The 12117-nt window shown below is 57.2% G+C and overlaps 1 protein-coding gene across 5 annotated transcripts; it reads left to right on the top strand.

The window, feature by feature from the left end:
• The first annotated feature begins 1098 nt into the window (after positions 1–1098).
• MAN2C1 (mannosidase alpha class 2C member 1) lies at positions 1099–11907 on the top strand. Of its 5 annotated transcripts, none has more exons than XM_053929196.2 (26): positions 1099–1333; positions 1571–1696; positions 2096–2219; positions 3207–3277; positions 4296–4473; positions 4761–4950; positions 6057–6163; positions 6326–6436; positions 6749–6841; positions 6970–7086; positions 7311–7406; positions 7509–7654; positions 7982–8105; positions 8444–8565; positions 8687–8772; positions 8913–9068; positions 9267–9391; positions 9509–9639; positions 9883–9987; positions 10088–10244; positions 10354–10497; positions 10852–10961; positions 11055–11134; positions 11269–11417; positions 11501–11610; positions 11687–11907. In XM_053929196.2, the coding sequence occupies exons 1-26, from the start codon at positions 1233–1235 to the stop codon at positions 11820–11822; spliced, it is 3195 nt and encodes a 1064-aa protein (XP_053785171.1). In that variant the 5' UTR covers positions 1099–1232; the 3' UTR covers positions 11823–11907. The 5 variants fall into 5 exon arrangements, with proteins under 5 accessions (XP_053785171.1, XP_053785168.1, XP_053785169.1 ...); XM_053929193.2 differs by having other exon boundaries at positions 4296–4389; positions 9280–9377; positions 9545–9639; XM_053929192.1 differs by having other exon boundaries at positions 1100–1333; positions 9280–9377; positions 9545–9639.
• The last annotated feature ends 210 nt before the right edge of the window (positions 11908–12117 follow it).

The following is a 12117-nucleotide window of genomic DNA, read 5'->3' on the forward strand; positions in this document are numbered from 1 at the left end:
ATGACAGAACACTGTGAACCCACAGTCTTCTAGGGGGTGTAGGGTGTAAAGAGCCTGGTGGGAGGAGATTCTAGGGTGAAGCTGGGGTGGTCCCTGACTTGGAGTGATACATACCGATTGGGGAGGAGGGGTCTTCAGGTTTTCCCAGGAATAACTCACCTGTTCCTCTCTGCTTACTCATGAAAGACCCTGGTGATTTTGGATTATGGGGGAAGTTGATGGGGCCCCAGTCCCTGCAGTGTTATGGCCAGACTACCTGCTTGCAGGTCAGGAATTGGGTTTCCGGGCCAGTTCAGGAGAAAAACAACCCACCAGTGCGACTAGAAAGGAGGGGTAATGTCACCTACAGTTAGGATTTTCACAAGCAGTATTTTTATTCCTCTTCTGACACTCGAGCTCCAATCTCTAAACCCAGCCCGTATTAGAGCTGGCAAGTTTTATTTTCAATTACGTTTGGTGGTGTGTAGTCAGTCACCTTGAGATTTGCATTTGAAATGTAAATATGATCTAGGTAGTATTTCCATTAAAATATCAGGGCTAATGCTGTGTATATATTTTTCTTACTAATGGTTTTATAGACAAGAACGCTGGCAATCCTAGGAGGGAAAAAGTAACATGAAAATGAGGTTAGAGTTGTCTCTGGCATTAGGGCTTCTCTGAACTCCAGTCCTGTGTGGTGGAATACAGCATTTTATTAGCGCCTTCAATGCTATGACTAACGTGGCATCTGAAATCAAAATCTTTCCAGAGTTTCTGGTGGTGACCAACAGTCAGCTATAAAACATAAAATAGATAGTAGAGGACGCTGAGGTGCAAAGCCCTCCCTAATTAACCCCAAGTCTACTCCTGGCGCCCCAGCGCTCTCTAGGTTTTTGAGGGAGCCAGAGGTCTGGCTGATAACTGGAGGGCCGGGGGCTTCCCACTTGTGGCTGCTGAGGCTGAAGGACCTGCTTCTGGTGCGCCAGGACTCAGGAGAGTGTAAACGTCAAACTTGCCATTTTACTTAGGGATTTGTTAAGTGGCCCACTAGCCCGGAAGAGGTAGGCAGGAGCCCCGGAAGCGCTTAACAGTACCCTGCTCGGTGTTCAGAGCACCTTGGCTTCCAGGAGCCGCGGTGTTACAAAAAGAAGCGTCCCGCGGCTGGAAGGCACGTTTTGGACGCTGGAGCCTTTGGTTCCGGCCCGTGCTGGCAGCACCCGAGACCTTCCGGGAGGAGTACTGGGAGTGTGGCAATGGCCGCGGCACCGTTCCTGAAGCACTGGCGCACTACGCTGGAGCGGGTGGAGAAATTTGTGTCGCCAGTCTACTCTACCGACTGCAACCTCCGCGGCAGGTGTGGCCCCCTCGCTCTGGGCGCTGGCGGGCCCCGCCCCGTGCCTCAGCGTTCCTTTCTTGGGATAAACCCAAGCCGCAGCTACACAAACAGGGATAAAATGCCTGCCCTCCGCAGACAGGGCGAGGGGAAAGGGAGGGGAGGCTCTGTTGTGGGGAAACCCTCTCTCTGGCGGGCTGCTGGTGGGTAAGCGGGAAGTTGGCCTCCAGCGCGAGCCCACCGGCCCCTCTTGCTCAGGCTCTTCGGGGACAGCTGCCCGGTGGCTGCGCTCTCTAGCTTCCTGACGCCTGAGAGGCTGTCCTACCAGGAGGCAGTCCAGCAGGACTTCCGACCTGCGCAGGTCGGCGACAGCTTCGGACCCACGTGGGTAATGCCCAGAGGCAGGGTGGGGCCGGCAGGCCGAAGGGAAGGTACCTCTCTGGGCTGGTTCACTCCTAATGGCCACACCTCCACGGTCAGCCCTCTGCTGGGAACATCTCCCTGGTCCCTTAACGTGGAAGAGTTCATTTTCTCGTTTCTCCCAGTCCTTCGACTCCGCTTAAGAAAGGCACTCAAAGATGGATCACAGGCTTTTGACTCCTCTGCCTCTTTCCATCACCTTGCTGCACACACCTTGCTCCTTTATTGTGGATCAAATCTGAATACTTTGTAATGCATACAGAAAGTCTCCAGCCCCTACTGACCCTTACTTAATCCAAGGAAGTACTATTTCAAAAGGATAGGGCTTCCACCCTGAGGCCCACCTAACTGGCTCTCTTGCAGGTGGTGGACCTGTTGGTTCCGGGTGGAGCTGACCATCCCAGAGGCATGGGTGGGTCATGAAGTTCACCTTCGCTGGGAAAGTGACGGAGAAGGCCTTGTGTGGCGGGATGGGGAACCAGTTCAGGTAAGGAGCCTTGCCCTAGGGACAGGCACGGCCACATTTTAGCCGTGATCTCTGGAGAAGCCATAGCTGAGTGGCTCTCCCTGCAGGATGGTATCGGTATTTCAGGACTGGGGATTTGCTACTTGGGCCTCCGTGCTTCCGTCCCTCTCACCCTGGCTAAGTTAAATGAATTGCTTTGGAGTTGCATCATAATTATTACTAAACCAACCCTGCCACCGACTGCCCACCTTCTCATTCTGGGCTGAAAATAGTAATTTTCAAGTAGTTCTGAATAATATAAAGTAAAAAATTTTTAAGTTCTTTTCCCCTGAAGTAATGGATCTCTCCCTAGCACCCCATTCCAATTCTCCAGATACAACTAACCACTATTAAGTGTCTTGTTTATGCACCTAACAGTATCTTTATAATCATATTGGGGTCTTTATGACCGTTTACAGATTAAGAAGCTGAGATGTGTAGAGGTTAGTTCACTTGCTCGGTTTGCACAGCCTTCGTTCCAATTGGACTTCCAGTCTCAGGGTAGGATTGTTGTCCTACCTGTATGGCAGAGCCCTCCCTCCCTCCATCCAGTGGCTCAGCAGACGTCTCCTGAATGCCCTCTCTGGGCTATGCCCTATTTTAAGCTCTGGGAACACAGCAGGGAGTGAGACAAACCTGCCCCTGCCTTTACAGAATTTCCCTTAATGTACTTATTAGGGGTACAGAGGCCACCAGGAGCCACACCCAGGTCTCCTGATGCCTGCCCAGGACCCTCCCCATAAAACTGGGGGCTTTTCTACTGGTGCCGTTTGGTGGTCACAGTGCTGATTGCCATGGGGGTCGGGCCACCTGCTCCCAGGGGTCCCTGATTTACCATTGTTGGCCTTGCCTAGGAAAAAGAAGCCAAAGCTGGAGACCAGGTGGAGTGTCTTGGGCTCCCTCAGTTAATACTTCACCTGAACTGTCCAAAACCCTCAGGACCTGCCTCTTTCACTCCACTCCCACCAGGGTTTGACCAAAGAAGGGGATAAGACCAGCTACGTCCTGACTGATAGGCTGGGGGAAGGAGATCCCCGGAGGTGAGTAAGTCCCTGTGCTCCAGTTGACCAAGGCTGTGCAGGAGGGGACACCAGAGGGGGAGGACACATGAGTGGCAGCTAAGGCCCAGAATGATCTTGGAACACACCCACCTCAACTACAACCATCTCAAAGTTTGCTTTGTAAAAACAGGATTTTTTTTTTTTTTTGGGGGGGGCTATAAAAAATGTTTACCTTCTTGTTGTAAATATGGACCACCACCTAGAGATGACCGTAATTCACATGTCAGCATGCATCTCAGGAATTCTTCCAGACGTAGTTTTTACTAGTTGAGATTATATCTCTTTGATATTTTGTGTCCTGAATTTTTTCACTCTGTACTGGAAAGTGGACACTGACGACATCATTAGAAACTCTTAGACCGTGTGACTGTGTTTACAATACTTATTGACACTGTGTGTCTAATGCTTCCAGACACGGGGCCTGTGGAGGAGAGCAGTGCGGCCCTCCACAGCAAGGGGCGCATGCACACTCACACAGTTACAAAGCCGATGAGGGTTCTGCGAGAAAACACTGGGAGCTCGATCTGAGAACTCTCTTTCAGGCTTAGGAGGGGGCGGAGGGAGGGTCAGGAGGGCTTCTCCAAAGAAAGCGTGTTTGCTCTCCAAAGACTGAGTAGGACAGCCCTGCAGCCCAGTATGCTGCTCCAAAGAACAGCCCTCCTTGGGTTGGCTGACGGGCCTTTGCTCTGGGAGATCCGAACTAGTTTTTAATATGCAAAGATGTTTCTGAGACCAAGCTAGTGCTTTGTAAAGACAGTGTTGGGAACAAGAGGCTGAAAGCAGCATGACTCATGCAGTTTCAGACCGAGCTGCTTGGTTCTCGCCAACCATAATAGCTCTCGTTGTCCTCACATGGGCACAGGTTGGTGCTTCCACTGTGACCCTCTTCGCACAAACTTGACATCGGGGTCACAGAGGTGAATGGGGCGGAGTCATCTGGATGCCCCCAGAGGCCTCTGCCAGTCCCTTGGCCTGAGATGCCTTTCCATGTTTGTAGCCTGATCCTGTACGTGGAAGTTGCCTGCAATGGGCTCCTGGGGGCCGGGAAGGGCACCATGATTGCAGCCCCAGACCCAGAGAAGATGTTCCAGGTGAGCAGGGCCGAGCTGGCCTTGTTCCACCGGGATGTGCACAAACTCCTGGTGGATCTGGAGCTGCTGTTGGGCGTGGCCAAGGTACCTGATACCCCCGCCCCACCTCTTCACTCTAGAACTCTAGGCAGATGGTTTCTCGAGTCAGATAGTTGGGACTCCGGGAATGTGCAATAGGGAGAGTGTTTCTGCCTGCCCTGGAGTTGATGTAAAGGGGAGAAGGGAGACGGTGCCGAGCAGGGAGACCCTCAGGGTCAAAGAGTTGGACATAGGCAAGAGCTCTGCTGAGGACCCTGGGGAGATCAGCGGGGCCTGGTTCTGGAGACTCCGGCTTGCTTGAGATGGGATTACAAGGCAGAACCCTGCTGCAGGGCCTCGGGGAAGACAACCAGCGCAGCTTCCAGGCACTGTACACAGCCAACCAGATTGTGAACGTCTGTGACCCCGCGGAGCCTGAAACCTTCCCGGTGGCCCAGGATCTGGCCTCCAAGTTCTTTGCCCAACGTGGAGGTGAAAGCCAACATACCATCCATGCCATGGGGCACTGCCACATTGATACAGGTAGGGGGCAGCTGGCCGGGTTGACTAGGGACGCAGGAGTGACCTCAAAGCCCCGGATGTGCCCTGGAAGCACTGTGTGATCCTCAGCCAGCTCTTGCCCCTCCTGGGCTTCAGTCTTCTCCATTTGTGGAATGGGGCGAGGGGACTGGACTGTGGGCTTTGCCAGGAGTAGCTTCATTTATTCTTCAACACAATCTGATGCCCTGTGTGAACCTATGCTAGATATTGGGGAAGGATCATAGAGACTGATGATCACAAAATAGACACAGTTGAGACCACGATGGAGGGAGGCTCTTAACCCAGCTGAGTAGAGGGAATTCATGAGAGGCTTTGGAGAGGAGGTGACCACCGGCTGAGTGAAAATGAGGAAGTTTGACAGGGCGCCCAGGTTGCCCAGAGAAGAGTGGTGTGGAAGTTACATAGAGGTGGGGGCTCAAGCACAGAGGAGGCTTACGGGGGAGCATCAAGGATTCCGTTCTGAACCTCATGAGTTTGCAGTGTCTGAGGCTTGTAGGAAATACACATTTTCAAACAAGCTCCCCAAGGTGTTGATTCCGATACGCCTAAAGTTCCCGGAACTCGGAACAAGGGCTATAACTCGGAACAAGGGCTTTATCTGCTTTGCCAAGGTGTGAGGTGGAGGGTGGGGGCTCTGCCTGGTAAGGAACTGAGGCCTAGAGGTAAGGAGAGGCTATAGTGCTCCATGTTGGATGGCCGACCAGGCAAGGTCCATCCTGGGGAGCTGTGCCCTCCGTTCTGGGATACCGTCAGTGTGTGTTAGGGTTAGGGTTAACTTGCTGCTCCTTGAAGTACTCTCACTTCGGGTGTCTACATCTCTGGGGCCTTCATTTCCTGACCTCTAAAGTTGACCTGATAGCCCTAGTGGCCTTCCTGTCCCACCCCTTACTCCTGCCTAGTAGGACTTATCTGAACTGCTAGCTCAGGAGGGACATCACAGGACATTTCAGGGAAAGAGGCCTGGGATGGGAGGAGAGCTAAGAAGACCCAAGTGGCCCGTACTGGGCCTGGTCAGGGTGCTGGGGCAAGGGGTGAGGCTGGAGATCCGTGTGGAGCTGGGCACCTTGCTGTTCTTTCTCCCCATCTAGCCTGGCTTTGGCCCTTCAAGGAGACAGTGCGGAAATGTGCTCGGAGCTGGGTGACAGCCGTGCAGCTCATGGAGCGGAACCCTGAGTTCATCTTTGTCTGCTCCCAGGTAAGGGGGACAGCCGTGTGGGGGCACTAGAAACCCAGTAGGTCCAAGATTGAGGTTCTGAGGGGCAGGGCTTTTCCCTACCTTCATCTGGATCCCAGATTCTTGGACCTGGGTGGGGTTCTTATCACTCCCGGCACAGCCCCTGTCCCATCTCCCTCCCAGGCGCAGCAGCTGGAGTGGGTAAAGAACCACTACCCTGGCCTGTATGCCCGGCTACAGGAGTTCGCCTGCCATGGGCAGTTTGTGCCTGTAGGGGGCACCTGGGTGGAGATGGTAAGTGTAATTTGCACACCGTCACCGTAAGGCTTCCCTCCTCAGCTTTTTCCAGGTCCTTCACACCCGGTCTGTGGCTGCAGCCTGGGACTCGAAGGGGGCGGAGAGTCTCAGCGAGGTGACAGGCTGTCTCCATGACCACGTCCAGAAGCTCCCCCTGCAGCAGATAGCCGGGTCTGAACCAGGAGATACACACTTCCTGGTGCTAGCTGTAACCCCTGTGTCAGAACCCTGGCTTCTGATGGGGTGGGATGGGCATGAGTTCCCACCTCTTGCCCATCTGGTGCTGACCCCATCTTCCCTCACTGCCAGGATGGGAACATTCCCAGTGGAGAGGCCATGGTGAGGCAGTTCCTGCAGGGCCAGAACTTCTTCCTGCAGGAGTTTGGGAAAATGTGCTCTGAGGTAGGCTGGGCCCTGTAGTCCCTTCAGGCAGATTGGGTTAGAGCTTGATGTGGAGAGATGAGGGGCTGAGGCCGGGCCGCCCTGCTGAGAGCCCTGACTCTCACGCCCCAGAGGCCCTTTTCCTGCAGTTCTGGCTGCCAGACACATTTGGCTACTCGGCACAGCTTCCTCAGATCATGCGCAGCTGTGGCATCAGGCACTTCCTGACCCAGAAACTGAGCTGGAACTTGGTGAACTCCTTCCCGGTGAGCAGACCCCAGGGGGTCACGTGAGAGTGGGTCTGGGTCCCACCTGGCCCATGCATCTCTCCCCAGGCTTCTGCAGGGGTCCTGGACGAACCACCCAGCCCCCACCCAGAGAGGGCATGCTTCCTCCAAGGGCACACTAGGGGCTGGGCAGGGCAGGCCTGGAACGCCCAGCTCTGCCTCATCCCAGACACTAGCCTCTCTCTGCCTCTGCCTGCCCGCAGCACCATACCTTTTTCTGGGAAGGGCTGGATGGCTCCCGTGTGCTGGCTCACTTCCCACCTGGTGACTCATACGGGATGGAGGGCAGTGTGGAGGAGGTAACAGCTCCAGGTGGCCGAGGTGGGGCCAGGGAGGTGGGTTGGAGAGGCTCGGTGTCCTGTCCTAGACTGAACCGTGCTGCCCTGCCCCGGCCTGTCCAGGTGCTAAAGACCGTGGCCAAAAACCGGGACAAAGGGCGGACCAACCACAGTGCCTTCCTCTTTGGCTTTGGGGATGGAGGCGGTGGCCCCACCCAGACCATGGTGGACCGCTTGAAGCGCCTGTACAATACAGACGGGCTGCCCAGGTCAGGCTGGCCCCCCACTGGCAGCCCTCGCCCTGAGCTCCTCTTTCTAGTCCAGCGTTTGGCCCCACCCAGCCATTAGACCATCCCGCTCCAGTCCTGTTCCGTGGGCTCCTTCCAGCTTCTACCCTGGGGGTGAGGTCGGGTGAAAGGGGCTTAAACTCACAGAGAGAGACTCTCCTGGGGTATCCAGAGCGGGTTTGTGTAGACAGCATTCTGGGGGCAGCTCCTTTCTCTAGAGACTGGATCTTTTGTCTGTCCTGGAGTGGATGAAGGATGAGCCGTGTGGCCCCCCAAGGCTGGGAGACCCAGGCTTGCAGTCTCCCTCAGGGTGCAGCTGTCTTCTCCGGGGCGACTCTTCTCGTTGCTGGAGAGCGACTCGGCGCGGCTGTGCACGTGGGTCGGGGAGCTCTTCCTGGAGCTGCACAATGGCACCTACACCACCCACGCCCAGGTCAGGGGCCAGTCTCTCAGCCGGGCAGGGAGAGCACGCTTGTGCTCTGTAGAGTCAGAGAGAGAAACAGGACAGAGCCCACCCAGACCTGGGGGAGGGAGCCTGTGCTCTGAGGAGGAGCTGAGAGAAGTGCCAGAGCCGCATTGACCAGGGGTCTGAAGGAGGGGCATTTGGGACATGCTGCCCACGTGAGGCTTTACCCAGGAGGTCCTGGGGAGCCAGCACATGTTGTAGTCAGGACACCAGGTGTTCTGAGCCATGGAGGGCTTTGGAAGGTGTTCTGGGACGCTCAGGCAGGTTCTAGACTCATCCTCTTCGCCTTGCTGGCTGCGGCTCAGATCAAGAAGGGGAACCGAGAGTGCGAGCGCATCCTGCACGACGTGGAGCTGCTCAGCAGCCTGGCGCTGGTCCGCAGCACCCAGTTCCTGTACCCAGCAGCCCAGCTGCAGGGCCTCTGGAGGTCAGCCTGGCTCTGCCTGTCACTTACCTGAATCCACCCGGAGATCTCTGTGGCTGCTCCTCCCAGCCTTCATTCTTCCCACCCTCCGGACCTTCCCCATCCCTGCCCTTGACCCCTGCAGGCTTCTGCTCCTGAACCAGTTCCACGATGTGGTGACCGGAAGCTGCATTCAGCTAGTGGCCGAGGAAGCCATGCGCCACTATGAAGGTTGGGCTGAGAACATTCCCGCTGTTCTCTTCAATGTCCGGGGCCGAGCCCAGAGTGTCCCATGGGTCACTCAGGTCATCCCAGTTGGTTGTGGGAAGCCTCTGCCATTGCCCACTAGTGACCAACCAATTTCTCCTCAGATATCCGTTCCCAGGGCAACACACTGCTTAGCGCCGCAGCTGCAGCCCTGTGTGCTGGGGAACCAGGTCCCGAGGGCCTCCTCATTGTCAACACGCTGCCCTGGAAGCGCACTGAAGTTTTGGCCCTGCCCAGGCCTGGCGGAGCCCACAGCCTGGGTATGAGCTGGGGATAGGGGTTGCTGCTGCTGCAGCAGGAGGGAAGGAGGCCAGACCAAGGGCCAGGGACACTCCCCTGGGGACCTCTGCCCTGGGGATCTCTGCCCTGGGGTGACCCAGGTGGAGAGTGGCAGTAGTAGTACCCCTGCACCCCAGACAGAGGTCCCTGAAAGTTCGGGAGGGTGCACTGATGCCCAGGCCTCATCTCCAGCCCTGGTGACAGTGCCCAGCATGGGTTATGCTCCTGCTCCAGCCGCCCCCTCACTGCAGCCCCCGCTGCCCCAGCAGCCTGTGTGTGTTGTGCAAGAGGTGAGTGCTGGCATGTCCAGCCGGGTCAGGGCTGTCCCGGAACATTCTCAATGGCGTGGGGGTTCTGAGCTCCCCAGACTGGAGCAAGTGGTGAGATGGGGCTGGGGTGGGGGGCTGTTGGTTGTGGGAAGCCCCTGCCAACTGTGTCAAGGCCCCCTTCTGCCAAGACTGACGGTTCTGTGACTCTGGACAATGGCATCATCCGGGTGAAGCTGGACCCGACTGGCTGCCTGACATCTCTGGTGCTGGTGGCCTCCAGCAGGTGCCAGCCCCCGACTGCCCTCTCCCAGGATCTGGCAGGTGGATCCCAGACCCTGCTCCCCCTGTCCACCGGCCATAGGAGCCCACCAGTTGCTCTGGGCTGGGACCCACTCATGGAGCAAAGCTGGGTGGGCTGGGGAGACCCTTGTCCCTGGGTCTGCTTACCCCGCTCCCACCCCACCGTGAGCACCTGGAGAGACCAAACTCGTACGGTGGTAAAGCGCCGATCCCCATCTCCTTCCAGGGAGGCTATTGCTGAGGGTGCCGTGGGGAACCAGTTTGTGCTGTTTGATGATGTCCCTCTGTATTGGGATGCCTGGGATGTCATGGATTACCACCTGGAGACCCGGTGCGGGCTGGCAGGATGTGGAGGTGGGGGGCGGGTACAAGGCCCCCTGTGCCCTCCATCAGCTGGCCCCGGCTCAGTGCCTCACACATCTGCTCTGCAGGAAGCCAGTGCTGGGCCAGGCAGGGACCCTGGCAGTGGGCTCAGAGGGTGGTGTGCGGGGCAGTGCCTGGTTCCTGCTACAGATCAGCCCCAACAGTCGGCTGAGCCAGGAGGTTGTACTGGACGCCGGCTGCCCCTATGTCCGCTTCCACACTGAGGTAGCGTGGGGTGAGGATGGTGGGTGCCTTCCCTCGAGTGTGGCTGGTAAGAGGGGGCCAGCCCCAGGCCTGTGTGTCTCCCTCCCCTCACCCTTGACGCCCACCACAGGTGCACTGGCACGAAGCCCACAAATTCCTAAAGGTGGAGTTCCCTGCCCGTGTGCGGAGCCCCCAGGCCACCCACGAGGTCCAGTTCGGGCACTTGCAGCGGCCTACCCACTACAACACCTCTTGGGACTGGGCACGGTTTGAGGTCTGGCATGGGTGGGGTGCGGGGGCTTATACTCTCCTTAGCTGGGGAGAGACTAGTTGTATGGAATGGGGTGGTGAGGAGGAGGAGGAAGATCAACATTTGCTAGTTCCTGAAGTGTGCCAGGCATTGTGCGAAATGCTTTGTTTGACACTCGTATCCCTTCCGTGGGCTAAGTACTAATTGTCCTCATTTCACGGATGAGGAACTGAGGCATAGATAGTTTGGGTGGTGTGTTCAGGGCCTCCTATTGTGAGAGCTGGCATTCAGTCCTGAGGTCCCAGAGCTTGCCTTCTCTTCAGTGACTGGAGCAAAAGGAGGAAGGGCCAGCAAGTGGGTCCGGGATGTGCCTTTCAGGTGTGGACCCACCGCTGGATGGACCTGTCAGAACACGGCTTCGGGCTGGCCCTGCTCAATGACTGCAAGTACGGCTCTTCGGTTCGGGGCAGCGTCCTCAGCCTCTCACTGTGAGTGGTGTGCCCCCCAGGCCTGGGGCCAGCATTGGGGCAAGTCTTCCAGGGCCAAAACTGCAGCCTGGTCCATTCCCGCCCTCCCTGCAGCTTGCGGGCTCCTAAGGCCCCCGACGTCACCGCCGACATGGGGCGCCATGAGTTCACATACGCGCTGATGCCGCACGCGGGTGAGTGCTGCCTCGCCCCTTCTCTGCTTTTCTCCAAACCTCGGTTTCTCCAGCTGCTGGTGGGGAGGGGCAAACAGCTGCCCTGTACCTCTGCCCCCTTTTTCAGGACACATTCCTTTTTGGCCCTTGCCCAGGCTCTTTCCAGGATGCTGGTGTTATCCAAGCAGCCTACAGCCTCAACTTCCCCCTGTTGGCGCTGCCCACCCCAGGCCGGGCTCCCGTGTCCGCCTGGAGTGCCTTCACTGTGTCCTCCCCCGCTGTGGTGCTGGAGACCGTCAAGAAGGTACGGCGCGGGGTGGGGTAGGGTGGGGCGGTGCCTGGGCTGCTTCGACCTTGGCCCCACCCACCATCCCCTTCCCACTCCAGGCTGAAACCAATCCCCAGGGCCGCACGCTGGTGCTCAGGCTGTACGAGGCCCACGGCAGCCACGTGGATTGCTGGCTGCACACGTCGTTGCCAGTTCAGGAAGCCGTCCTGTGAGTGGGGTGGGAGTGGGAGTTCTGCCCTCACGGGGTCCTCAAGGGAGTCCTCATGGTCCCTCCTGTTCTGCAGCTGCGACCTCCTGGAGCGCCGAGACCCTGCTGGCCACCTGCCCCTTAGGGATGCTGGCCTGAAGCTCACCTTTTCTCCCTTCCAAGTGCAGTCTCTGTTGCTAGTGCTGCAGCCTCCCCCTGAACTGAGTCCCTGAGGGTGAAGATCATTTGTGGAAAGCTTTGGGGGTTGCCTGAAGCACAGTCGTGTGACCTCTTAAACAATAAACCCTTCTCTCAGGACCCCTGCTGGTAGCTCCTGCCGTTTCCCCTTAAGGGCCCATCCTCTGTAAGGAGAAGGCTTTTCCCCAGGCACTTGGGGGCAAGGGCAAAATCTAAGGCAAGCTGCGTGTGCACCCAGGAGAGCGGGGTATGGTGACCATGAGATGAGGGCGTGAGATGAGACGTTCCTCCCTGCATCGGTAGGCAGAGGGCCTGGGGCTCGGTGGGTCC

The sequence above is a fragment of the Desmodus rotundus genome, chromosome 7 (genome assembly GCF_022682495.2).
Source record: "Desmodus rotundus isolate HL8 chromosome 7, HLdesRot8A.1, whole genome shotgun sequence".
Taxonomy (NCBI): domain Eukaryota; kingdom Metazoa; phylum Chordata; class Mammalia; order Chiroptera; family Phyllostomidae; genus Desmodus; species Desmodus rotundus.

Excerpts from the sequence above, each read along its gene's own strand:
- MAN2C1 (XM_053929196.2), top strand. The coding sequence starts at position 1,233 with ATGGCCGCGGCACCGTTCCTGAAGCACTGGCGCACTACGCTGGAGCGG. Across the intron at positions 8,773-8,912 it reads AGCCATGCGCCACTATGAAG|ATATCCGTTCCCAGGGCAAC; the intron begins GTTGGGCTGAGA and ends ATTTCTCCTCAG. Across the intron at positions 9,392-9,508 it reads CAAGAGGTGAGTGCTGGCAT|CCCCTGCCAACTGTGTCAAG; the intron begins GTCCAGCCGGGT and ends GGTTGTGGGAAG.